This window comes from Balaenoptera musculus, chromosome 11 (genome assembly GCF_009873245.2).
Source record: "Balaenoptera musculus isolate JJ_BM4_2016_0621 chromosome 11, mBalMus1.pri.v3, whole genome shotgun sequence".
In the NCBI taxonomy this organism is placed as follows: Eukaryota; Metazoa; Chordata; class Mammalia; order Artiodactyla; family Balaenopteridae; genus Balaenoptera; species Balaenoptera musculus.
The window spans coordinates 27,326,618-27,354,551 of NC_045795.1; the positions used below are offsets into that span (position 1 = coordinate 27,326,618).

The 27,934-nt window shown below is 38.4% G+C and overlaps 1 protein-coding gene across 3 annotated transcripts in view; it reads left to right on the top strand.

Moving 5' to 3' along the window:
• The first annotated feature begins 914 nt into the window (after positions 1–914).
• Positions 915–27,934, top strand: part of CRISP2 (cysteine rich secretory protein 2) — a 29,561-nt gene continuing 2,541 nt past the window's right edge. Inside the window, exons 1-7 of one of the 3 annotated variants that reach the window (XM_036869997.1) lie at positions 923–1,043; positions 13,123–13,193; positions 17,558–17,674; positions 18,466–18,553; positions 22,332–22,477; positions 23,208–23,305; positions 27,514–27,602. In XM_036869997.1, the coding sequence (XP_036725892.1) occupies positions 13,125–13,193; positions 17,558–17,674; positions 18,466–18,553; positions 22,332–22,477; positions 23,208–23,305; positions 27,514–27,602 (607 nt within the window). In that variant the 5' untranslated portion in view covers positions 923–1,043; positions 13,123–13,124. Of the gene's footprint in view, positions 1,044–13,122; positions 13,194–17,557; positions 17,675–18,465; positions 18,554–22,331; positions 22,478–23,207; positions 23,306–27,513; positions 27,603–27,934 lie in introns of all 3 variants that reach the window. The other 2 variants (XM_036869998.1, XM_036869999.1) reach the window with 2 other exon arrangements.

Sequence of the window (27,934 nt, forward strand, 5' to 3'; positions counted from 1 at the left end):
AGATAGTTTTAGTCAGCGGTACTGGAACTTGAACTAAAATAGCAGTAAAGGAAAACGAAAATAACGTCTGTGCTTTGGTCACTTGGAATTTTAACGTTGCCAAGGGAAAACAGCACTCAGTCTCAGGAAACATGGCAGCTATAGTTACAATTGCCTTCATGCATCTAAGAGTTGGAATGAGAAATGTCAAGCCTCTTTGCATGGGGTACAGAGAACTACTTTGTGATGGACCTTAATCTTTGGTTTGACATCTTTTGACCCAACCCATCCTCTTAGGTAATAGGTTAATTCATTCCTTTAAATCTTGAAAACAACTAAGCATAGGAGAAAATCATCTAGTACTCATCTGACCAGTATGAAGACAGGCAACATGTCTTCAACCAATGCCTGCTGAACTTGAAGCCAGCAGCCTGGGATCAGGAATTCTGGGCATGTTTCTGAAACTTGTCCCTGTTACCCTTCTTGAATTTCCTGACCACAAAACTGTCGTGGAAGGGAGGAGGAGGGGCAAGAACACGCGTGTTTGTGAGCAAACCTTCAAAATGCCAACTTTCTCTGAGTGCATTGTTGACACCACGCTGGTATTGGGCGTCAAACCCAAGTATCTATGGACTTTTCCAATCAGCTCTTTAAATTGTTAATTCAGGAGATCGTGTTGGGAAAGGAGGCCCTCCTTTTTTCAGCCACGCCCTGGGCATTTTGAATCCTGATATTATGCCCTGGGCATTTTGAATCCTGATATTATCTCCAACCGGCTCGTACTGTTCTGTTCACGTATGTGAGCAGACATTAATTTTCTTCCTCAAGTGATGGTAATGACGGTAATGAGAAAATGTGTAGGGATTTCACGGTGCATCCCTGGAGGGAGATGGGGGAGTTGCGTGAATAATTCAGTTGGCTCAGGACCGCGCTGATGGCATAAAGCCCGGTGACGTCGCCCGCACGTGGCTGGCAGGGTATTTAACAGCCGTGGCCGGAGCGGTGAGCAGCAGCAGGTCCCTGGCCGTCGCCCTGCAGCAGAAAGATCTGGGCTCTAAGCCAAGGTAAGAATTGGAGCAGGCTGGTTTAGACTAATTCTATTCTCCTTTAACTCAGAAATCTAAGAGCTCACATGACAGCTACCCAAGGGATTTTGTTTTTGTTTTTTCTTTAGTGAACTAGTAGTAAAACCTTAGCCTTCTGCTTCACTGTTCAAAGTAAATAATTTTATCTTACACCATAAAACTATGATTTCTCCTGTACTATTCCTTCAGGTACATTTTAATCTAATAGAACCATTTTGCAAACATATGAAATGACAGTGCAGTCTTCTCTAAGTCGGACTTCAAGCTCAAATATATACGTATAGCTATACAATGCATAAATACACCCACAAACGTACACACATGCACACTTCTTTATTACCTCAGAATGAAAATGCAAATGAATTTATTAGCCTAAGAGTGGCACCAAATGGAAATTTATGCACATACATTTAGATAACAGAACCCTTGAAAATAAAGCAGTTGCAGCTATTAATTTTCCTCTGACAGTTTTTTAAATTCCTCGTAAAAAATGAAACAGAAGAAACGAAATTGAGTTATTTGTAGTGAGGTGGATGGAGTTAGAGTCTGTCATACAGAGTGAAGTAAGTCAGAAAGAGAAAAACAAATACAGTATGCTAACACATATATATAGAATCTAAGGAAAAAAAAAAAGTCATGAAGAACCTAGTGGCAAGATGGGAATAAAGACACAGACCTACTAGAGAATGGACTTGAGGATATGGGGAGGGGGAAGGGTAAGCTGTGACAAAGTGAGAGAGTGGCATGGACATATATACACTATCAGACGTAAAATAGATAGCTAGTGGGAAGCAACCGCATAGCACAGGGAGATCAGCTCTGTGCTTTGTGACCACCTAGAGGGGTGGAATAGGGAGGGTAGGAGGGAGGGAGACGCAAGAGGGAAGAGATATGGGAACATATGTATATATATAACTGATTCACTTTGTTATAAAGCAGAAACTAACACACCATTGTAAAGCAATTATACTTCAATAAAGATGTTAAAAAAAAAAAAACAGCATGAATACTGTCAATATATCACAAGGGCCACATTAGGTTTTGTGATATACATCATAATATAAAGAGCACTGTTAGAGCACAAGCTGGGAGCCATTAAATCATTCTAAATCACTGTTACATTCCATTAGTGTCAATGGTGAAACCACATAATAGGCTTTACTACAAACTTCACCTTGGTAGGCCATTGTCTCTAATAACCACTTCTCTATGATGTGGTATCATACACAGAAATCCAGGGAGATAATAAAGTCTCCCTTATTTCTTTTTTATTGGATAGGTAAAGTTAAATTTAGCTGTAAGTAAAAAAAAAATCCTGAAGCTTTGTTCACTAACTGCGAGTTGCTGCTATTTGGACAAAAAAAAAATTAGGCAGACTTTGGAAGAACAGTTTGAAATACATTTAAAACCAGGCAATGCTGAGGCCAGGGTAGGCTGGGCAGTGCCAGCAATTACGATGTCATTTTTGAAATGCAGTTTAGCACATTTGTGCGCCTCTTTACACTTTGGTTCAGGAGCAGAGTATTGATTATAGAAACACTGTAAGTTTCAAACCTGCCCTTTCCCTCATTCTCCCCTGGTTTGCGCTGTACCCTTTTAAAAAGTCATTTGGGCACTTTGTTGAGGTGAGGTTGGTAAGGACTTCAGCTCAAACTGAGATCAATTCTCAAATGTTTCAGGGAGACTTGTTGTACAGTGTTCTGTGCCCCTCTTCTTTACAAAGAGAACCATTTATTCCCCTCCCCCTACTACGAATTTAGTCACAATCCCTTCACTCTATTTCTTAGATACACTTACAAATATAATGCTCACTGCAAAGATTTCTACTACACAATAGACACCTTTGTTATTGGCTAAGGACGTATTAGGATAGGATAAAATAAGTGAAAGTCAGATGCAATTGCATAAATGAATAATAATATAATGAATGACTGAAATAATTCATCATTTAATAGACTACCAGATCAAAGACAAAATTCTTTATATTCTCTCTGTATTAGCTTTGATAAATTGTAAAGTGTTTAAACAATTACTGATTGTAAATAAGTACTTTTTTTTTTAACATCTTTATTGGAGTATAATTTCTTTACAAAAACAACAATCTACCCTTTGCAGGTGAGCTTTGAATAAAGCCAGTTTAGGGCATTGAAATAGATTATTACTCTAATGGGTCCACTTTGCTTTTGGTCCATTCTTTAGGAACAGACTTAAAAAAAAACAATAATACTACATGTATCCCTCTGATAAGATGATGTTTTAAACTTAGGAAGAGAAAGCAATAAGGCAAAGAGGAACAAATAACAAATACATTAAGGGAAGTAGAAATAAGTCACCAGGAGTTGAATACTTCAGAAGGATAAACAAATAAAAATCATAGGGAGGAATCTGGTAGATGTACGTTTATAAGAATTATCTAATAAAAGGGAAAAAAATAAATAAATTTGGAAATTATAAAGTAGATAAAGTATAAGAAATATAGAAATCCGGTCTCATACCTGGTAGACTTATTTAAAGTGTCCTCATGCCATGAAACACTTTTAGATTTCTCTGTTAATAGTGTTAGATTTCTTTGTTAATTTGCTTACCCAAATCAGATGTACCAGATTGACATAAAAACATGTCTCTCCATCCCTCCAATTTCTCTTCCCTTCCGTTTTCTTTTCTTCTTTCTCTCTGTCTCTATCTCTCTACCTGCCTCCCTCCCTCTCCTTTCCTTATCTTTTTCCCTCTGTCTCCCTCCCTTTCCCTCTTCTTTCCCATCTCCCTCCTGTTAGCTCTCTTGCCCCCTCTTCTTCTTTCTTTCCTTCCTTTTTAAAAAATTAACAGTCTTATTCAATGCTGGGTTATGCATAATATGTTTGGAAATAGCAATGCAGGAAAGTGTTAACATAGCACTTCATGGAAGGAAAATTAAAAATAAAAACCTGAGCTATTACGGCTTTTTTTTATGAGGATTCGAACAGAAAAAAGCATAAGCTTGATTTGCTGTCTCTGTTGCCTAAAGAAAGTCTTTTAGCTAAAGCCTCACCTCTGACCTTGTTTTTTACTTTCAGGGTATATTGTATTTCTCTTTTTTGTTACATGTCTGGTTTGCAATGTCACTGGTGTTAATAGGAAAAAGAGAGAATTACTGTTTGAAAAGTCCATGCTCTGCTTTATGAAGGCTAGCTTTATTTTATATTTTTGTGATATTTTCTTTTTTTGCTTTTGAAAAAAAATCATGATAAAGGTTAACTCTTAAATACGCTGGAAAACTTACCTGAGTCAAAATTACATTTAAGAAATAATAGATGTTATCTTCTGATGTCAAATTGGCATATCAGATTTTATCACTTAAGAATTTAATCTCAAAGTGTCATAAATAAACTGGTATCAGAATTAAAAGGAAAACATTGTTGATGTTTGTTCTAAAGCGCTGGTTTTAGGCTTCAAATTGGGAACACACTAGGTTTGATTTGTATCACACAGTTATCAGACAGAGTAGTTGTGTCTTCCAGATCAAAGGAAAAAAAAAAAACTCCAAGTCAAGCCATATATTATTGCTTCTTAATTTCCTTTACCTTCTGATTCCAGAGAAGATTTTGCTGAAGGCTTAGTAAGAGTAAGAATCTACAGGGAATGCTTCACTTGTGGCTTTGCCTAATTCTACATTCCTTCTAGATGGAAATGGTGACGGTTGGAAAGTTGTGGGGAAAACTTTGCAGTAGGATTACACTATGGCTAATCTGCCAGGATCAAATAACCTACTTATTACTGAATATGCTAATCTATTTTCCATATTCTATACATCCATTCCAATTTTAAGAAACAGTGCTTAAGGAATCTGGATTAATATGTGATCATAAAGCCTGCATGGAAAACCAAGAAAAGCAATGCCATTAAATACTCTTTCATAGAAAAAAAAAATGAATTAGAGCAGGCTAGGAAACTGGAAATGCCCAGCCCGGGGATGGGGGTGGGGAGGTAGGTGGGTGAAAACAGGGGAGAGAAAGATCTGTGGGGTGAGGGGTCTTCTGATCCTCCATGCCTCTTCAGGCACTCAGGTTGGTACATGGCCTGATTCGGTTCAGACAGACGACAGAATGGTCAGTTTTGTTGCTCAGCACCTAGCCGCCAAAGACTCAACATCCTGTCTAAGATATCCTATTGAAACTCGTTACCTATTGTAAAAGATAAATCATTCTATTTATGTGAAACACTGAGTCATAGCAGAAACCTGAAGTCATTTCTAACTCTGGTTTTTCATGAGATCAAACTAAGTTTTAGTTTCTTATTTATGTTTTGAACGAACAGTTATTAGAAACTGTATATTACAAACAATTAGAATTGTGACTGAGGACTCTTCTGGACTTTATGTAATCTGCTGGCTTCCAGGAAAAGACATGAAGAGATATAGGTAGGACCCCCTAAATCCACTCAATACACGCCTGGCTATTTACAGAAATTACCTTCTAAAGAGTGTATGGGTTGGAGGCCTAGATAAGGAGTTGAGAGTCTTGAAAGTGTGCTGTGATATTCCAAGGAAGTTGGTCAACCAACAGTTAACTGAGCTTCTTTAAGAAGCTCATATCGGGAGTAGAAGGACGTGCTCTCACTCCCTCTTGCGAGAGCACCAGAATCACAACTGGCTGCTGGACAATCATCAACAGGAAGACACTGGGATTCACCAAGGAGGATACCCCACGTCCAAGGACAGAGGAGAAGCCACAGTGAGACGGTAGGAGGGGCGCAATCAGAGTAAAATCAAATCCCATAACTGCTGGGTGGGTGACTCACAGGCTGGCGAACACTTATACCACAGAAGTCCACCCACTGGAGTGAAGCTTCTGAGCCCCACGTCAGGCTTCCCAACCTGGGGGTCCAGCAATGGGAGAAGGAATTCCTAGAGAATCAGACTTTGAAGCCTAGTGGGAATTGATTGCAGGACTTCGACAGGACTGGGGGAAACAGAGACCCCGCTCTTGGAGGGCACACACAAAGTAGTGTGCGTATCGGGACCCAGGGGAAGGAGCAGTGACCCTGGGGGAGACTGAACCAGACCTGCTGGTGTTGGGGGGTCTCCTGCAGAGGCAGGGGGTGGCTCTGTTTCACCGTGGGGACAAGGACACTGGCAGCGGAGGTTCTGTGAAGTGCTCCTTGGCATGAGCCCTCCCAGAGTCTGCCATTAACCCCATCAAAGAGCCCAGGTAGGCTCCAGTGTTGGGTTGCCTCAGGCAAAACAACCAACAGGGAGGGAACCCAGCCCCACCCATCAACAGGCAAGTGGATTAAAGTTTTACTGAGCTCTGACTGCCACAGCAACAGTCAGCTCTACCCACCACCAGAGCCTCCCATCAAGCCTCTTAGATAGCCTCAACCACCAGCAGACAGACAGCAGAAGCAAGAAAAACTACAATCCTGCAGCCTGTGGACCAAAAACCACAGTTACAGGAAGATAGGCAAGAAGAAAAGGCAGAGGGCTATATACCAGATGAAGGAACAAGAAAAAACCCAGAAAAACAACTAAATGAAGTGGAGATAGGCAACCTTCCAGAAAAAGAATTCAGAATAATGATAGTGACGATGATCCAGGACCTCGGAATAAGAATGAAGGCAAAGATTGAGAAGATGCAAGAAATGATTAACAAAGACCTAGAAGAATTAAAGAAGAAACAAACAGAGATGACCAATACAATAACTGAAATGAAAACTACACTAGAAGGAATCAATAGCAGAATAACTGAGGCAGAGGAACGGATAAGTGACCTGGAAGACAGAATGGTGGAATTCACTGCTGCAGAACAGACTAAAGAAAAAAGAATGAAAAGAAATGAAGACAGCCTAAAAGACCTCTGAGACAACATTAAACGCAACAACATTCGCATTATAGGGGTCCCAGAAGGAGAAGAGAGAGAGAAAGGACCAGAGAAAATATTTGAAGAGATTATAGTCGAAAACTTCCCTAACATGGGAAAGGAAATAGCCACCTAAGTCCAGGAAGCGCAGAGAGTCCCATACAGGATAAACCCAAGGAGAAACATGCCAAGACACATAGTAATCAAAGTGGCAAAAAATTAAAGACAAAGAAAAATTATTGAAAGCAGCAAGGGAAAAACGACAAATAACATACAAGGGAACTCCCATAAGGTTAACAGCTGATTTCTCAGCAGAAACTCTACAAGCCAGAAGGGAGTGGCATGATATACTTAAAGTGATGAAGGGAAGAACGTACAACCAAGATTACTCTACCCGGCAAGGATCTCATTTAGATTTGATGAGAAATCAAAAGCTTTACAGACAAGCAAAAGCTAAGAGAATTCAGCACCACCAAACCAGCTCTAAAACAAATGCTAAAGGAACTTCTCTAAGTGGGAAACACAAGAGAAGAAAAGGACCTACAAAAAAAACCCAAAACAATTAAGAAAATGGTCATAGGAACATACATATTGATAATTACCTTAAATGTGAATGGATTAAATGCTCCAACCAAAAGACACAGGCTTGCTGAATGGATACAAAAACAAGACCCATATATATGCTGTCTACAAGAGACCCACTTTAGACCTAGGGACACATACAGACTGAAAGTGAGGGGATGGAAAAAGATATTCCATGCAAATGGAAATCAAAAGAAAGCTGGAGTAGCTATACTCATATCAGATAAAATAGACTTTAAAATAAAAGAATGTTACAAGAGACAAAGAAGGACACTACATAATGATCAAGGGATCAATCCAAGAAGAAGATATAACAATTATAAATATATATGCACCCAGCATAGGAGCACCTCAATACATAAGGCAACTGCTAACAGCTATAAAAGAGGAAATTGACAGTAACACAATAATAGTGGGGGACTTTAACACCTCACTTACACCAATGGACAGATCATTCAAAATGAAAATAAATAAGGAAACAGAAGCTTTAAATGACACAATAGACCAGATAGATTTAATGGATATTTATAGGACATTCCATCCAAAAACAGCAGATTACATGTTCTTCTCAAGTGCGCATGGAACATTCTCCAGGATAGATCACATTTTGGGTCACAAATCAAGCCTCAGTAAATTTAAGAAAATTGAAATCATATCAAGCATCTTTTCTGACCACAATGCTATGAGATTAGAAATGAATTACAGGGAAAAAAACGTAAAAAAGACAAACACATGTAGGCTAAACAATACGTTACTAAATAACCAAGAGATCACTGAAGAAATCAAAGAGGAAATCAAAAAATACCTAGAGACAAATGACAATGAAAACACGACGACCCAAAACCTATGGGATGCAGCAAAAGCAGTTCTAAGAGGGAAGTTTATAGCTATACAAGCCTACCTCAAGAAACAAGAAAAATCTCAAGTAAACAATCTAACCTTACACCTAAAGAAACTAGAGAAAGAAGAACAAACAAAACCCAAAGTTAGCAGAAGGAAAGAAATCATAAAGATCAGAGCAGAAATAAATGAAATAGAAATAAAGAAAACAATAGCAAAGATCAATAAAACTAAAAGCTGGTTCTTTGAGAAGATAAACAAAATTGATAAGCCATTAGCCAGACTCATCAAGAAAAAGAGGGAGAGGACTCAAATCAATAAAATCAGAAATGAAAAAGAAGTTACAACAGACACTGCAGAAATACAAAGCATCCTAAGAGACTACTACAAGCAACTTTATGCCAATAAAATGGACAACCTGGAAGAAATGGACAAATTCTTAGAAAGGTATAACCTTCCAAGACTGAACCAGGAAGAAACAGAACATATGAACAGACCAATCACAAGTAATGAAATTGAAACTGTGATTAAAAATCTTCCAACAAACAAAAGTCCAGGACTAGAGGGCTTCACAGGTGAATTCTATCAAACATTTAGAGAAGAGCTAACACCTATCCTTCTTAAACTCTTCCAAAAAACTGCAGAGGAAGGAACACTCCCAAACTCATTCTATGAGGCCACCATCACCCTGATACCAAAACCAGACAAAGACACTACAAAAAAGGAAAATTACAGACCAATATCACTGATGAATACAGATGCAAAAATCCTCAACAAAATACTAGCAAACAGAATCCAACAACACTTTAAAAGGATCATACACCATGATCAAGTGGGATTTATCCCAAGGATGCAAGGATTCTTCAATATACGCAAATCAATCAATGTGATACACCATATTAACAAATTGAAGAATAAAAACCATATGATCATCTCAATAGATGCAGAAAAAGCTTTTGACAAAATTCAACACCCATTTATGATAAGAACTCTCCAGAAAGTGGGCATAGAGGGAACCTACCTCATCATAATAAAGGCCATATATGACAAACCCACAGCAAGCATCATTCTCAATGGTGAAAAACTGTAAGCATTTCCTCTAAGATCAGGAAGGAGACAAGGATGTCCATTCTCACCACTATTATTCAACATAGTTCTGGAAGTCCTAGCCATGGCAATCAGAGAAGAAAAAGAAATAAAAGGAATCCAAATTGGAAAAGAAGAAATAAAACTGTCACTGTTTGCGGATGACATGATATTATACATAGAGAATCCTAAAGATGCCACCAGAAAACTGCTAGAGCTAATTAATGAATATGGTAAAGTTGCAGGGTACAAATTAATGCACAGAAATCTCTTGCATTCTATACACTAATGATGAAAAATCTGAAAGAGAAATTATGGAAACACTCCCATTTACCATTGCAACAAAAAGAATAAAAATTACCTAGGAATAAACGTACCTAAGGAGACAAAGACCTGTATGCAGAAAACTATAAGACACTGATGAAAGAAATTAAAGATGATACCAACAGATGGAGAGATATACCATGTTCTTGGATTGAAGAATCAACATTGTGAAATGACTATACTACCCATAAGCAATCTACAGATTCAATGCAATCCTATCAAATTACCAATGGCATTTTTTACGGAACTAGAACAAATCATCTTAAAATTTGTATGGAGACACAAAAGACCCCGAATAGCCAAAGCAGTCTTGAGGGAAAAAACGGAGCTGGAGGAATCAGACTCCCTGACTTCAGACTATACTACAAGCTACAGTAATCAAGACAATATGGTACTGGCACAAAAACAGAAACATATCAATGGAACAAGATAGAAAGCCCAGAGATAAACCCCCGCACCTATGGTCAACTAATCTATGACAAAGGAGGCAAAGATATACAATGGAGAAAAGACAGTCTCTTCAATAAGTGGTGCTGGGAAAACTGGACAGCTACATGTAAAAGAATGAAATTAGAATACTCCCTAACACCATACACAAAAATAACTCAAAATGGATTAGAGACCTAAATGTAAGACTGGACACTATAAACTCTTAGAGGAAACATAGGAAGAACAGTCTTTGACATCAATCACAGCAAGATCTTTTTTGATCCACTTCCTAGAGTAATGGAAATAAAAACAAAAAATAAACAATGGGACCTAATGAATCTTCAAAGCTTTTGCACAGCAAAGAAACCATAAACAAGACGAAAAGACAACCCTCAGAATGGGAGAAAATATTTGCAAACGAATCAACGGACAAAGGATTAATCTCCAAAATATATAAACAGCTCATTCAGCTCAATATAAAGAAACAAACAACCCAATCCAAAAATGGGCAGAAGACCTAAATAGACATTTCTCCAAAGAAGACATACAGACGGCCACGAAGCACATGAAAAGATGCTCAACATCACTAATTATTAGAGAAATGCAAATCAAAACTACAATGAGGTATCACCTCACACCAGTTAGAATGGGCATCATCAGAAAAACTACAAACAACAAATGCTGGAGAGGGTGTGGAGAAAAGGGAACCCTCTTGCACTGTTGGTGGAATGTAAATTGATACAGTCACTATGGAGAACAGTATGGAGGTTCCTTAAAAAACTAAAAATAGAATTACCATATGACCCAGCAATCCCACTACTGGGCATATACCCAGAGAAAACCGTAATTCAAAAAGACACATGCACCCGAATGTTCATTGCGGCACTATTTACAATAGCCAGGTCATGGAAGCAACCTAAATGCCCATCAACAGACGAATGGATAAAGAAGATTGTGGTACATATATACAATGGAATATTACTCAGCCATAAAAGGAACGAAATTGAGTCATTTGTTGAGACGTGGATGGATCTAGAGACTGCCATACAGAGTGAAGTAAGTCAGAAAGAGAAAACAAATATCGTATATTAATGCATGTATGTGGAACCTAGAAAATGGTACAGATGAGCCGGTTTGCAGGGCAGAAGGTGAGACACAGATGTAGAGAACGGACATATGGACACCAAGGGGGGAAAACTGCGGTGGGGTGGGGATAGTGGTGTGCTGAATTGGGCGATTGGGATTGACATGTATACACTGATGTGTATAAAATTGATGCCTAATAAGAACCTGCAGTATAAAAAAACAAACAAACAAAACAACTAATACTAAACTTTCATTGGGTTATTTGTATGGAAATATGTTAATATAAATGTTTCAGAAATTAAAAAAAAAAAAAAAAAAGCTCATATCTTGGGACTTCCCTGGTGGCGCAGTGGTTAAGAATCCACCTGCCAATGCAGGGGACACGGGTTCGATCCCTGGTCCGGGAAGATCCCAAATGCTGTGGAGCAGCCAAGCCCATGCGCCACAACTACTGAGCCTGCGCTCTAGAGCCCGCGAGCCACAACTACTGAGCCTGTGTGCTACAACTATTGAAACACCTAGAGCCCGTGCTCGACAACAAGAGAAGCCACCGTAATGAGAAGTCCGTGCACCGCAATAAAGAGTAGACCCCGCTCGAGGCCACCAGAGAAAGCCCGCACGCAGCAGCGAAGACCCAACACAGCCAAAATAAATAAATAAATAAAAATAAATAGATAAAAGAATTTACCATTGGCATAGGTTAATTAACTCTTATAAGCCTCAATTCCTTCATCGGTAAAACACCACCACACCTGCGAAGGTATGAGAGTGAAATTAGACATTGTATTTTGCCCCACACTGTCAATAATGTTCATTCCTCTCCCTTTGATAATCACACTACTGAGAAGAAAGGCAATACATGGAAGAGGTACCAGCTGTCCACTATTTACAAATCAATAAGGCCTGAGAAGTACTGCAGATAAATAGTTTAGAATTTTCTTTTCCTCCAAGAATTTGGGAGTAGCAATTGCATAGGAAGACAGTTAATCTAAGCAGTATTCCTTTAATTTACAAAGTGAGTAATTTTTATATGATGAATGGTGGGGAAGAGAATATGAATGCTTCCTAAACTTCATATTCTTGTTGCTTCATCTAAAGGACCAAGGATTTTTTGACACATTGAGAAAGCACAATGTGGGCAACCCAATGCTGAGTGTCTTTTAAAAAGTTAATGAAGATATTAAGTAACCTTTGTACCCAATCATGGATTCAGCAAATTCGAACAGGCTAGATTTTCAATATATTAGTTCTATTTGTATTTTTTCTATACTGGGAAATTTGAAAATATAGACAAGTGTAAGGAATAAAACAAATATAACTTCTAATGCCTCCATTGGAGAAATAACTACTACTAAAGTATTTGTACATTTCTGTGTAATCACAACCCTGAAATCTTGATTAGAGTTGTGTATAAATAAAAGGACAGAAAGATCTACTTTTCATAGACAAGAGGAAAAAAACTAAGAAATGGTATACACTAAAAATAAACTTTGCCCTAAAATTGAAATGAATAATCGATGCAAGATCATAATTGTGTCGAAATCTGTTTTTTTCCATATTTTTTTTCTGATGGGCTTAGGAGCAATAGAAGTGGGCAGAAAGAAGTGGTATGTCCCTCGCCTTTATAGGTATAATTCAAGTGCAACAGTCAAGTTTTTCAGCTTATTTTTTATTGTCCCTATCAGAGACAAGGTTGGTTCTATTATGATTCTACTGGCACCATATGACAGTCCTCTCTTGTTACATTACTTATAAATTTGGGAATCACGGCTCCTTTGAGATAATCAAGATCATTACGTTAGTTCTTCCCTCCTAGTTAGAGGTCCATGTACTACATGTTTCAATGTAGACTTTTGTCTCTTTGACTTACTTCCTAGCAATGGCTTTACTCCCAGTTGTGCTGTTTCTGGCTGCTGTGCTGCTACCATCTTTCCCCACCGAAGCAAAGGTAAGGTTAAAGTGGAAAAATCTTTCCAGAGCTATGAAGGCAGCTCTGTGGGATGGCAAGGCACTTTGAGAGCGGAAGTAATGAGAGTGTCTAGTACATCACAGAGTACTCATTGGTAGCTCAGAGCACTTAACGCAATTATCTAGATGAAAGTTTAAGGATGAGCAGTCCAGTACAGCAGCCACCTGTCACACATGGCTATTGAAGACTTGAAATGTGGCTTTTCCAAAACAAGATGTACTGTAGGTATAAATTACACACCAGATTTCAAAGATTTAGTACAAAAAAAGAAAAATATTGCATTATTTTTATATGGAGTGTATGATGGAATGATATTTTACAAAATTAACGCATTAGGTCCTTAGGGCTGTTGTAAGAAATTAACACAAGTTTGGTGGCTTAGCCCAATAGAAATTTATTCTCTCACAGTTCTGGAGACCAGAAGTCTGAAATCAAGGTATCAGCAGGGCCATGCTCCCTCTGGAGGATCTAGGAGGGAGTCTGTTCCATGTCTCTCTCCCAGCTTCTGGTGGCTTCCACCAATCCTTGGCTTGTGGCTACATCACTGAAATCTCTGCCTCCATCTTCACATCACCTTCTCCTCTTGTGTCTCTTATAAAGACATGTGCCATTGGATTTATTTTTCATTCAGTATTGATCCCTGTCCTTAGGAACGTACAAGTAGGCAGGAGAAATGGACGCACAATGAGATCATGGAGATAAAATGTGGTCAGACCCATGTTCACAGTATTTGCAGAGCTTTGAAGGGGACTCAGTATTGGGGGAGCAGAGAATAACTTATCCCAGGGTGTCAGGGGAAGATCAACCAAGGACCCTGTCTATTCAGACTTACACTTCAAAAGCTTACTCATGCTGGAACTTCCCTCGTGGCACAGTGGTTAAGAATCCACCTGCCAATGCAGGGGACACGGGTTCAAGCCCTAGTCCGGGAAGATCCCACATGCCGCAGAGAAACTAAGCCCGTGTGCCACAACTACTGAAGCCTGCATGCCTAGAGCCCGTGCTCGGCAACAAGAGAAGCCACCACAATGAGAAGCCTGCACACTGCAACGAAGACCCAATACAGCCAAAAATTATAAATAAATAAATAATATATTTTAAAAAAAAATCTTACTCATCCTCATGTAACATCAGCCTTTTGTGTAAATTTAGGCTATCAAATTGCTATACCTTGTGGGAGCAATTCACACACCCTACTCCACCTCCAGGTTTAGGACCCATCCCCTCCAACACACACACACACACACACACACACAAAGATACACCAAAAATATCAGCACCTGATTTAATACCTTATCAGTTATATTTCTGTTTCTAAAAGGAACAAAGTCAGCAATAGTCCATTTACTGGATGGCTTTGCTCCCTCCAAATGGCCTTGGAGATTTTTTTAATGGGGTCTTTTGAGCGACCCTATAAAATCTACCTATAACAGGTAGAATCACCCATAGTCAACATCGTTCTCAATGGTGAAAAACTGAAACCATTTCCACTAAGATCAGGAACAAGACAGGTTGCCCTCTCTCATCACTGTTATTCAACATAGTTTTGGAAGTTTTAGCCATAGCAGTCAGAGAAGAAAAAGAAACAAAAGGAATCCAAATCGGAAAATAAGTAAAACTGTCACTGTTTGCAGATGACATGATACTATACATAGAGAATCCTAAAGGTGCTACCAGAAAACTACTAGAGCTAATCAATGAATTTGGTAAAGTAGCAGGATACAAAATTAATGCACAGAAATCTCCTGCATTCCTATACACTAATGATGAAAAATCTGAGAGAGAAATTAAGGAAACACTCCCATTTACCATTGCAACAAAAAGAATAAAATATCTAGGAATAAACCTACCTAAGGAGACAAAAGACCTGTATGGAGAAAACTGTAGGACACTGATGAAAGAAATTAGAGATGATACAAACAAATGGAGAGATATACCATGTTCTTAGATTGGAAGAACCAACATTGTGAAAATGACTATACTACGCAAAGCAATCTACAGATTCAATGCAAGCCCTATCAAACTACCAATGGCATTTTTCACAGAACTAGAACAAAAATTGCACAATTTGTATGGAAACACAAAAGACCCCAAATAGCCAAAGCAATCTTGAGAAAGAAAAACAGAGCTGGAGGAATCAAGCCCCCTGACTTCAGACTATACTACAAAGCTACAGTAATCAAGACAGTATGGTACTGGCACAAAAACAGAAATATATATCAATGGAACAGAATAGAAAGCCCAGAGATAAACCCACGCATATATGGTCACCTTATCTTTGATAAAAGAGGCAAGAATATACAATGCAGAAAAGACAGCCTCTTCAATAAGTGGTGCTGGGAAAACTGGACAGCTACATGTAAAAGAAAGAAATTAGAACACTCCCTAACACCATACACAAAAATAAACTCAAAATGGATTAAAGACCTAAGTGTAAGGCCAGGCACTATAAAACTCTTAGAGGAAAACATAGGCAGAACACTCTGTGACATAAATCACAGCAAGATCCTTTTTGACCCACCTCCTAGAGAAATGGAAATGAAAACAAAAATAAACAAATGGGACCTAATGAAACTTAAAAGCTTTTGCACAGCAAAGGAAACCATAAAAAAGACGAAAAGACAACCCTCAGAATGGGAGAAATATTTGCAAATGAAGCAACTAACAAAGGATTAGTCTCCAAAATTTACAAGAAGCTCATGCAGCTCAATATCAAAAAAACAAACAACCCAATCCAAAAATGGGCAGAAGACCTAAATAGACATTTCTCCAAAGAAGATATACAGATTGCCAACAAACACATGAAAGGATGCTCAACATCACTAATCATTAGAGAAATGCAAATCAAAACTACAATGAGGTATCACCTCCCACCAGTCAGAATGGCCATCATCAAAAAATCTACAAACAATAAATGCTGGAGAGAGTGTGGAGAAAAGGGAACCCTCTTGCACTGTTGGTGGGAATGTAAATTGATACAGCCACTATGCACTGTTGGTGGGAATGTAAATTGATACAGCCACTATGGAGTGGGAATGTAAATTGATACAGCCACTATGGAAAACAGTATGGAGGTTCCTTAAAAAACTAAAAATACAACTACCATATGACCCAGCAATCCCACTCGTGGGCATATACCCTAAGAAAACTATAATTCAAAAAGAGTCATGTACCACAATGTTCATTGCAGCTCTATTTACAATAGCCAGGACATGGAAGCAACCTAAGTGTCCATCAACAGATGAATGGATAAAGAAGATGTGGCACATATACACAATGGAATATTACTCACCCATAAAAGAAACAAAATTGAGTTATTTGTAGTGAGGTTGATGGACCTAGAGTCTGTCATACAGAGTGAAGTGAGTCAGAAAGAGAAAAATACCATATGCTAACACATATATATATGGAATCTAAAAAAAAATGGTTCTGAAGAACCTAGGGGCAGGACAGGAATAAAGACACAGACATAGAGAATGGACTTGAGGACACAGTGAAAGGGAAGGGTAAGCTGGGACGAAGTGAGAGAGTGGCATGGACATATATACACTACCAAATGTAAAACAGTTAGCTAGTGAGAAGCAGCCCCATAGCACAGGGAGATCAGCTCAGTGCTTTGTGACCACCTAGAGGGGTGGGATAGGGAGGGTGGGAGGGAGATGCAAGAGGGAGGGGATATGGGGATATATGTATACATATAGCTGATTCACTTTGTTATACAGCAGCAACTAACACAACAATGTAAAGCAATTATATTCCAATAAAGATGTTAAAAAAATAAAACAGGTAGAATCATTTTACTAGAATACTGAATGCACTTCGACTGAACCTCAACATTCCTTCTCTAAATACATTCTAAATATATTCTTTCTCTAAAAACAGATACCATGTCAGGTCAAAGTTCCCCTTAAAGTCTAGGATGAGTCTTGATGTCCACTCTTACCCCACTGCTGCAACCTGATTGAATGTGGATGAATCTGTCTTCATGTTCTTATTGTATACCTTTGTACACAATATTATAAAATATTATAAAACATTATCACTTGTATGTCTAGAAAAATCACACTGAGGGTTCCCTTGAAACTAGAAATTGGCATTTGCGGCCTCAGAGGAGTTTTTAATTTGTCATGCCGTGAATTCCATTCCCATTCTCAAAACTTCAAACTACTTCTTCCCTATTTGTCATTGCCTTGGTTCAGTTCATTGGCAGTGCTTAACAACTCATAGTGGCTTGAACTGAGCACTTTGTAAAGTCATCTCAGAGCCCTTGAATTAACTTATTCACCCTTAAATGCAATTTTCAAAAATGTTTTAAAAATAACCCTAATTTTATTTCCCTGTAGGATCCAACCTTTACTGCTCTGTTAACCACTCAAACGCAAGTCCAAAGAGAGATTGTAAATAAACACAATGAACTAAGGAAATCAGTCTCTCCACCTGCCAGCAACATGCTAAAGATGGTAAGAAGCAAGAGTATAAATAAAGTGGTGTGAACCAGCAGTGGTAAGAGCAGGCAGCTAACTGGCATCTCTTAAGACTTTTGTGGCTTACAAAGTTCTGTCTCTATTTTTCTATTTCATTTAGCTCTGTCATGGGCAGGGCAGAAATGAATTTTCCTTTATAATGGTTAAAGAACTTGTCAAGATTACAGGGCTCTTAAGTTGGGAAGGCAGAATTTGGAAGCCCAATCTTCAGACATCAAATGTGAAGGTGTTACATTTTTGGTTCACTATCTTCCCTAGTCGAAAATAAGAAATCTCCTATCCTTCAGGATCAATGCCATTTAGGGTAAATAACAGCCCATTTCCCAGGGAATAGTCCATAAAAGCTAGATATCTCCCATGTGGACACAGCGGGCTACAAATGGAATTGGCTATAAACTAGGTCAGCTTATTACTATTGAAATGTAGTCAGACTATCTCACATGTTAATTAGTATTTAGAGCAGCACCATTATTAAAAATCTTAGGTGTGGCTGCTATGCTATCATAGTCAGATAATATTGTATTAGGTATTTCTCTCGGTAGACATAACTGTGGACTTGTCTTTGTGCGGAAACTGGCACTGGGACAGATAAAGACACACACACACACATACACACAAACAAAAAGGTACTTTCATACCAATGATAATTAGATAATACATCTACAGAAGTTTTAAAGTAATGCAAATCAGCCTACCAATTAGACTTTAAAGCATATACTTCACTGGAGTTGAATCTTTGTGTATTTTGTTTTTCTTGTCACCTTTAGGAATGGAGCAGAGAAGCAGCAGCAAATGCCCAAAAGTGGGCAAACAAGTGCACTTTAGAACACAGTAATCCAGGTGACTGGAAAACCAGTATGTAAATGAGTCAATGTTTGTTGAATAAATGAGCAAATAAAATATTAGATAAATAAAATAGGATAGACCATTCTGGGGCATTGTATTCAGAAGACTTTGTGAATAAATGTTGCTTATATGGCTGTATTTTTAAAATTAAAGTATCTGTATATAGAGAGATACGATAAGTACTATTTCAACTGTAAGTTGATTATTTACGTTATGCAAATTATTTCTTAAGCAGCATCTCATTTGCTCCTCTTGATCAGCTCATGGTGAACAGGTCATGCATAATCATTTTCCCGATTTTAAAGATTAAAAAATAAGGATGCGGAAGGAATGAATTATGCAAGAACACAACTGGAAGGAGTATCATATACTGGAAAGTTAACCAGGCTTCCTGATTTCTCACCCTTTGCTCTTTTTGTGATACTGTGTAGCTGTATGGTGTTTTGAAATCAGATTATTTTGCATTCACAAAATGTGTTAAAATATGTTGAACTGTTCCTGAATTTTACTCTAAAAATATTTAAGCTTTTTTTAATCAGGATGAATATTTTGGGTGTGTTGATTCATTTTTTAAAGTTTTGATAACAAATTGTCAAGTATTTTGTATAGACTGTGTGCCTATAATGCATAGAATAATATACTAGACTCAAAAAAACTTTAAGACGTATCTTACCAATGATCATAAAAGCCATGAGAGAAAAAAAACTTGTATTCACAAACCTTACATAAAATGTTTCACATTATCAAGCATGATATACACATAGGTAAGCCCAATTTAAAGGTAGTGAATAACTTACCTGTTATTTCAGTAGAATTATTCTTGTTTATATTGTTGATGCAAACATTATGATGAAATTACAACAGGAGGCGACTGTGTTCAGTAGAACATTGGAACAAATGGTCTTAAAGATCCAAGTCTACTGTTAGTTTCTTAGTTTCTGTCTTTCTCTATTAAAGGAGATATCCAAAAATATTTTATACTCTCTTTAAGCAGCACATAAACATTATATTTCAAGTCACCAAAATGTAAATATTAAGAGAGGGCTGAAAAGGGTAGAGAAAAGTTTCTGGACTGCAAGTCACTTCTTTCTTCTTTAAATTAATTTTACTGTGGTAAGAACACCTATCTTTTTTTTTTTTTTTTTAGTTTTTAAAAAATTTTATGCTGCTAAGAACACTTAACATGAAATCTACCCTGTCAAGAAATGTTTAAGTGTATGATACAATATTGTTGATTGTAGGTGCCATGCTGTCCATCAGATATCTAGAAATTATCTTGCTTACCAGAAAGTTTATGCCCATTGATTAGTAACTCCCCATTCCTCCTTCCCCCCAGCCCAGCAACCACCATTCCACTCTTTGATTCTATGAATCTGACTATTTGAGATACTTCATATTGATAGAATCAGGCACTAGTTTTCTTTCTGTGACTAGCTTATTTCACTTAGCAAAATATCCTCAAGGTTCATTCATGTTGCTGCATGTTGCAGAATTTCCTTCTTTTCTAAGGATGAATGATATTCCATTGTGTGTATATACCACATTTTGTTTATCCATTCATCTGCTGATGGACATTTAGGCCATTTCCACATCTTGGCTATCGTGAATAGTGCTGCAGTGAACATGAGAATGCAAATATCTCTTCAAGATCCTGATTTCAATTCTTTTGGATAAATACTCAGAAGTGGGATTGCTGGATCATTTGGTAGCTCTACTTTTAATTTTTTGAGGAACCTCCCTACTGTTGCCTACAACAGCTACACCATGTTTTATTCTCACCAACAGCATACAAGAATTCCAATTTCTCCACGTCCTCACCATCACTTGCTGTCTTTTGTTTTTTGATAACAGACATCCTGACAGGTGTAAGGTTATATCTCATTGTGGTTTTGATCTGCATTTTTCTGATGATTAGTGACATTGAGCATCTTTTCATATACCTGTTGGTCATTTGTACGTCTTTTTTGGAGAAATGCTGTTCAAGTCCATTTTGCTCAAGAAAGATTCTTAGTCATTTCCTCAGGCAGCCCCCAGAAAAGATGGATCTCTGACAGTCCATCCAACTCTTTCCCTCCCCAGGGAGAGGCTAAGAGCTGGAGTATTTTGTTTGTTCACTCTGTGCTGAACCAGGAAGGGAGGCTATGGCAACTGCCAGCCCAAGTATCTGTCTCTGTTCTCACTAGCCGCAGGCAGCGAGTTTATGCTAGGTCTTGATAGTATTCCAAAACAGGCAAGTCAGGAGCCAGTCCTTCAGGCAGCCTCTGGAAAATGTGTGGCATCAGATGACCAAACCAGCTTCTTCCCTCCCCAGGGAGAAGCAGGCAGCTGCGGTTTTTGTCGGCTTGCTCTGTGCTGAGCTGGGGAGAAGGGCTATGGCATCTACCAATCCAAACTGCCATCTCTGTTCTCCCCCAGGGAACAAGATTGTGCTCCAGGACTGGCAAGAAAGATGCCAGTTCTTTGGGTAGCCCTAGAGAAACTGGAGCACTGGACACGTTGATCAACTCTGCCTCCCAGGGAAGAAAGGAAAAAATGAAAGGATTTTTTCATTTGCTTGCTCTGTGCTGAGCCAGAGGGAGGAGTTATGGTGTCTACCAGCCCAACCACCATCTCCATTCTTAGCTGACTGTCTGACCTCCAAGACTAGCAAGACAGAAGCCAGCCTTCTGGGGCGTCCCCTTGGAAACGTTGGGTTGCTGGACACATGAGCCAACTCTTTCCCTCCCCTGGGAGAAGCTGGGAGTTAGAGGGTCTCTTCCTGATTGTATAACACTCTGCTGAGGGTAGAGATTCTCGCAAGAGGGTTTTCCAATCTTCTAGAGGTTTCAGTGAGTCTGGTTTCATATCCCTCAGGGTAAGGAAGCCTTTAGTTTTGTTTTTGGATTTCTGACAAGGGCAATTTGTTCATGAATTGTTGCTGAATCAGTGTGTGTATTGGGGAAAGGAGAGTCCAGGGCTTCCTACCTCACCATTCTGCTGATGTCACCCTCTGCAAGGTCCTTCCTGCCTAACTCTCTGAGGGGAATTTGGCCTTGTGACATTATGATTCTCGGATTAAGGGAAGATCTACAAGTTTTGAACACCTTCCTGATGTCAGTTGCCTCTTGATTGGGACTCTTAAAGACTGCCCATAAACCTTTTTTTTCAAAGTTTATGCAGATTCATAATCATAAATATTTATTCTGGGTCCTATATGTGAAAAATCTCTGCTGAGGGTGGGTAAGAGGAGAGAAAAAATAAAATTTGGTTGTTGCCTTTCATAAGCTTACAATACAAAGCTGAGAGCACACACATTATACCTGTAAAGAATTTAGCATGAAAAAGAATGCATCTTTGACAATCCAGAGGGAGAAGGATTTTGTTTGGTTTGGTTTGGTTTTAATTTTTATTGAAATATAGTTAATTTACAATGTTGTGTTAGTTTCAGGTGTACAGCAAAGTGATTCAAATATACATATATATATATATTTTTACATTCACTTCCATTATAGGTTATTACAAGATATTGAGTATAGTTCCCTGTGCTATACAGTAGGTCCTTGTTAGAATAAAGTCTTCTCAACCTATTCAAAGTTTGCATATTGTGGCCAGCCTCAGTGGGCTAGGTAGATCTGTCTTCTATTCAGCTTTACAGTTGAAAAGGAATGGAAGCATCTTTTTCATGTATTAACAGTTAGCAAATACAGGCACTGAGTTTGAAGGGCAACATCCTTGTGTTCATATAGTTGACTTCTCTTGCCACGGCATGCTTTTTTGTTTTCTTCATGAGTGATCTGTTCACACTTAGGTACAAAATGTGGTGAGAATCTCTACATGTCAAGGAACCCTACTGCCTGGTCAGATGTAATCCAAAACTGGTTTGAAGAGCACCACAATTTTGTCTATGGTGAAGGACCGAAGAGCTCCAGTGCAATTGTTGGACATTATACCCAGGTAACCAGAACAAATGAAAAATTTCCGCCACAAATGCTCTAACAGAGAAAGTTTCTCCTAATGATGACCAACTCCAATGTTCAATCTGGGGGAAGGGCTTGAGTATAATAGAGTCCTGGCATTTGGCTGGTATTTCATCTAGAACTGTCTTTTTTTTTCCCATGGGCTGCAAAATTCTTGGCAAGGAAGTACACTCTGTACTTTTCCAACATTATAAATGGATAAAGTAGTGAATGTACATGAAATTTAATATTTTTAAAGTTTGTGACTTTGTTTCAGTAATTTAAATATTTCCATAAGGTGTACGGCTACAAACTATAAGAGTCACTTTTTTTTCAAATATTTGGCTGCGTTGGGTCTTCATTGGTGCACGCAGGCTTTCTCTAGTTGCCGTGAGCGGGGGCTACTCTTCGTTGTGGTGCGTGGGCTTCTCATTGCAGTGGATTCTCTTGTTGTGGAGCACAGGCTCTAGGCACGCGGGCTTCAGTAGTTGTAGCATGCAGGCTCAGTAGTTGTGGCACGTGGGCTTAGTTGCCCCGAGGCATGTGGGATCTTCCCGGACCAGGGATGGAACCCGTGTCCCCTGCATTGGCTGACGGATTCCTAACCACTGCACCACCAAGGAGGTCCCAAGAATCACTTTTTTGTTTTACATTTGCTATTATTTGTTTTCTCAGTATTTTCCCCTCTTCTTTAATGTACTCTCATGTATTCCCTTATGCATTTGTAGCTTGTTTGGTACTCATCTTTCCGTATTGGATGTGGAATTGCCTACTGTCCCAATCAGAAGAGTCTAAAATACTTCTATATTTGCCAATACTGTCCTGCGTAAGTATATACTTTAAAGTCTAATGCCAATAATTCCATCAGCAATTTAATATTTTAAAATACTCTTACATTTAACCAACCAAAATAAAAAAGCATATTTTAATAAAGAGAAAGGATAAACCTTTGGAAATACTGCTTAAGGTAAGATACATTCAACTTATCAGAGAAGAGACCAAGTTCTCATTTCCAAGAGTAAAAGCTGAAACTCTCTTTCCTCAATTATGAAGTCATGTCTTTTCTCTCAATTGCCTTTCCCCAGGGCTCAGGGTTATTCTCTGGGCACGTGTAGTATGCATTTCTCTAGATTTGATGTCATCAGTTCTCACTAATTTCACACCCTAGGTGGGTGGAAGCTTGATGATTAAGCAAGAGGCAGTAGTGGAGTGAAAAATAAGGGATAGTAAATTGTGATTTCAGCCCTTTCTGCTGAAACGTTCCTATTCTTACTTATCTTGAAAACCACATATGTTATTATCATTAGAAATGATTCATTCTTCTGGGTCTCAAAGGTTTTTCAAGAGATCTTTAATATATTTCAGAGTCCAGAAAAAGGAAACATCTTAAGCTTTTGTTTCTCAGAAGTTTTCACAAAAAACTCCATAATGAATAATTCCTTACAGTCTTTATTTATAACAGGAAACATGCTCTTTCATTAAGCAAAATGTTTGAAGTTCTCCACAACAAATCCTATGGATAAACTGAAGACCTAACCTCAACATATCTGCTAGTCTTAATTTCTTTTAAAATTTGAAGTTCTTGACCACTACAGGCAGGGAGGCCCCAAACCAAGCCTCATACAGGATTTATTTGATACTATAGATGACCCAGGGGTATGGGTCTCCAGTTTGAGAAATATGACCTCCAAAGTCATTTTCCTGAAAACAGCTATTAGAGTTTAGTAGAAAGAATAGATAGGTCATTTGGGGAAGGACAACACGGGCCTAGGAAGACCCTGAGCTCACCTCCTCCCATGCACACACTGAATCTACACCTACACATATAAAGAAATTGCTCCTGAAGACCTGAAGGCTGATTTAGCAGCTTCTGTAGATAGAAGGACCACACAGAAATTAGTAGGAAAGATGGAGACACTGTATCCATGGGAACCCCACCCCCATTTCAGTGATCTGCAGTAGGAGGGATATAGCTGAGGGGCTTGAGAACAGAGTCACCTGCCCTGGGACACAGCAAAAAAAACCCCAGCAATTTAAAAAGCACTCAGACTATACAGAAGGAAAATCCATCTACTATCCTGAGAGCTTCTTCCAAATGAACAGGGAACTGCTGGAGCCCTCTCCAGAGTCGGAGACACCAGTGAGCACCATTGTTTGGTCCTCCTGGGACTCCCCCAGTCCACACCTTCCCCAGCTGCAGCCCTAGCCATCCCACCAAGGCAGCCTTAAGCACAGTGCTCCCCAGGGACTTCCTCTAGCCTGGCCCATTCCAGTTCAAGCTGGTCTGCTAAAGCCACCAGTCACAAGCAGTCATAGGGGATGCTCTTACACAAGGCCACTCCTTCAAGACCAAGAGCAGTAGCTGTTTAGCCTAAATCATAGAAAAAAACCCAAAATTTAGCAACTGTACTCCAATAAAAAAAATTTTTTTAATAATAATGAAAACAAAATTCAAACAAAATGAGGAGACAGGAATATGTTCCAAATGAAAGAACAGAATATAACCCCAGGAAAAAACTCTAATGAAATGGAGATAAGTAATTTACCTGATAGGGTTCAAAGAAATGGTTATAGGATGTTCACTGAACTAGGGAGAATAATGGAAGAACACAATAAGAATTTCAGCAAAGACTTAAAAAATAAAAGAACCAATCAGAAATGAAGAATATAGGAACTGAAATAAAAAATACACTAGAGAGAATCAATAGCAGATTATATGATACAGAAGAACAGATAAGCGATCTGGAAGATAGAATAGTGAAAAATCACCCAATCAGAACAGCAAAAAGAAGAAAGAATTTTTTTTTAAATGAGGAGAGTTTAAGGTACCTCTGGGACAACAGCAAGCTACCAACATCTAGGGGTCCCAGAAAGATAAGAAAGAGAGAAAGGAACAGAAAACATTTAAAAAAAATAATGCCTGAAATCTCCCTAACCTGAAAAAGGAAACAGACATCCAGGTACAGGAAGCTAAGAGAGTCCCAAACAAGATGAACCTAGAGTTACACCAAGACATAATTAAAATGGCAAAAGTTAAAGCAGAAATTTCTAAGGCAACAAGAGAAAAACAACTAATCACACAAAAGAGAAACCCCATAAGACTATCAGCTGATTTCCAGGAGAAACTTTATAGGCTGGAAGGGAGTGGTAGGATATATTTAAAGTTCTGAAAAAACAAAAACAAAAAAAGCTTACAACCTAGAATATTCTGTTCACCAAGGTTATCATTCAGAATTGAAGGATAGATAAAGAGTTTCCCAGACAAGCAAAACTGAAGAAGTTCATCATCACTAAACTGGCCTTACAAGAAATGTTATAGGGTCTTCTTTAAGCAGAAAAGAAAAGGCCACAACTAGAAACAGAAAATACATATGAAAGAAAAAATCTCACTGATAAAGGCAAATATATAGTAATGGCAGTGGATTAGCCACTTAAAAAGCTAGTACGAAGTTTAAAAGACAAAAGTGCTACTATCAATTGTAACTGCAACAAGTAGCGAAGGGCTACACAAGGTAAAAAGATGTAAAATATGACACAAAAATCATAAAACAGTTGGGGGTAGTAAAAATTTAGTGCTTTTAGAAAGCCTTCGAACTTAAGTGACTATCAGCTTAAAACAGACAGCTATAGATACAGGCTGATATATATGAACCTCACGTTAAGTACAAAACAAAAACCTACAATGGAAACACAAAAAATAATGAAAAAGAAGTCCAAAGATAACACTAAAGGAATCCATCAAACCACATGGGATGTACAGATGGTAACTGGAATTATTGTGGTGATTTCATAATGTATAAAAATATCAAACCACTATGTTATACACGTGAAACTAATAGAATATTGTGTGTCAAGTATAACTTAATAAAAAAATTGATAGATCCTTGGAGAATGCATCCAAACTCACTGCCTGGCTGTGAGAGGGGAGGCATCGGGAACCAGGCATCTGAAGTGACAGCTGAAGTGAATAATGAGGAAAGCGGGAGTGAGAGAACCTCCAGAACACTTTTGTGTCTATGTCACAATTTTTCCAAGGGCTACCACATGGACAGGAAGACAGATTCAAATACATCACTTTGGGCCCTTGGCTCCCTTGACACTACTGAGATTTGCATTCCCATGTGTTTTCCGATGAATTAGATAAATTTAATAGCCAATAGGATAATCATCATCGATGAGTTACAAGTTAGTCACTGTAATTGACTACACCCAGGCTACTGGCATTTATCAAAACTTTTTAATCTAACGTTCCTTTTTCGGTAAACATAAAAATCTCTCACGCGCTACCTCTGGAAACTCACAAACCTTCCCCAGCTCTCCCTGACCCACAAACACGCACACCACAAACTACTTAAATAGCACAATGCCATCTCGAAATTAAAAATATATATATTGGAGCTTTACTGCCCCTAGTTCATATTAGAGGAATTAGGGTATTTATCCTTTTTCAAATATAAAATTATATTGCAATATTGAGTATTCTTTTTCATACTGCAAACTCCTGGCCCCAGGATCTTTCCCTGTCTCTCAAAGGGATATATTTATCCCTAGCTAGCTCTTTGCGGGGCACGGCCTTACCAATCTGACCAAGTCTACTGGGAGATGAAAAGTGTATTGCTGCAAAAAAGTTATCTGAATGCTTTAGACTAGTTATGCCAATGTAGCTGCCTAGCCTGAAGAATTAGAGTCAAGGAGATGGGTCGATGTGTGTGAAGTATTTTCTTAATTTGGATGTTATGTAAATTACATGTTGGGAATTGTAATTTTTCAGTTTGGTTTTGTTGGTTTTTTTTTTTTTTTTTGGCCCGGCGGTGCGGCTTGTGGGATCTTAGTTCCCCGACCGGGGTCGAACCTGGGACCACAGCAGTGAAAGTGCAGAATCCTAGCCATTGGACCGCCAGGGAATTCCCCTCAGTTTTGTCAACAGAACTAAAAACATTACTTATATACTTATATATATTTAGTGATGATGTTGCCCTTGGCAACTAAACAGTAAAGTGAAAAATATTTGACAGTGTGTATTTTACATTACAGTGGTAATAATGTGAGTAAAAAGAATACCCCTTACCAACAAGGAACACCTTGTGCCAGTTGCCCTGGTAACTGTGACAGTGGACTATGCAGTAAGTTTAAAGTGATTAACTTGCTATTATAATCAAGAATTGATGTTTAATTTTCTTTTTATGGATAAAGAAATCTCCCAAAGTAACCAATTTAAATAACATCTTTATGCCAAGACAAAAAGATTACCCAACAGGGTGTGTTTAAGTAAACATTTTACACATTTCAATAACCTACATATTCTCTGTAATGAAAAGAATACAGGCATACCTCAGAGACGTTGTTCCAGATCACTGCAAGAAAGAAAATAGGGCTATTAAGCGAGTCACACAAATTTTTTGGTTTCCCAGTGCACATAAAAGCTATGTTTACACTATACTGTAGTCTATGAAGT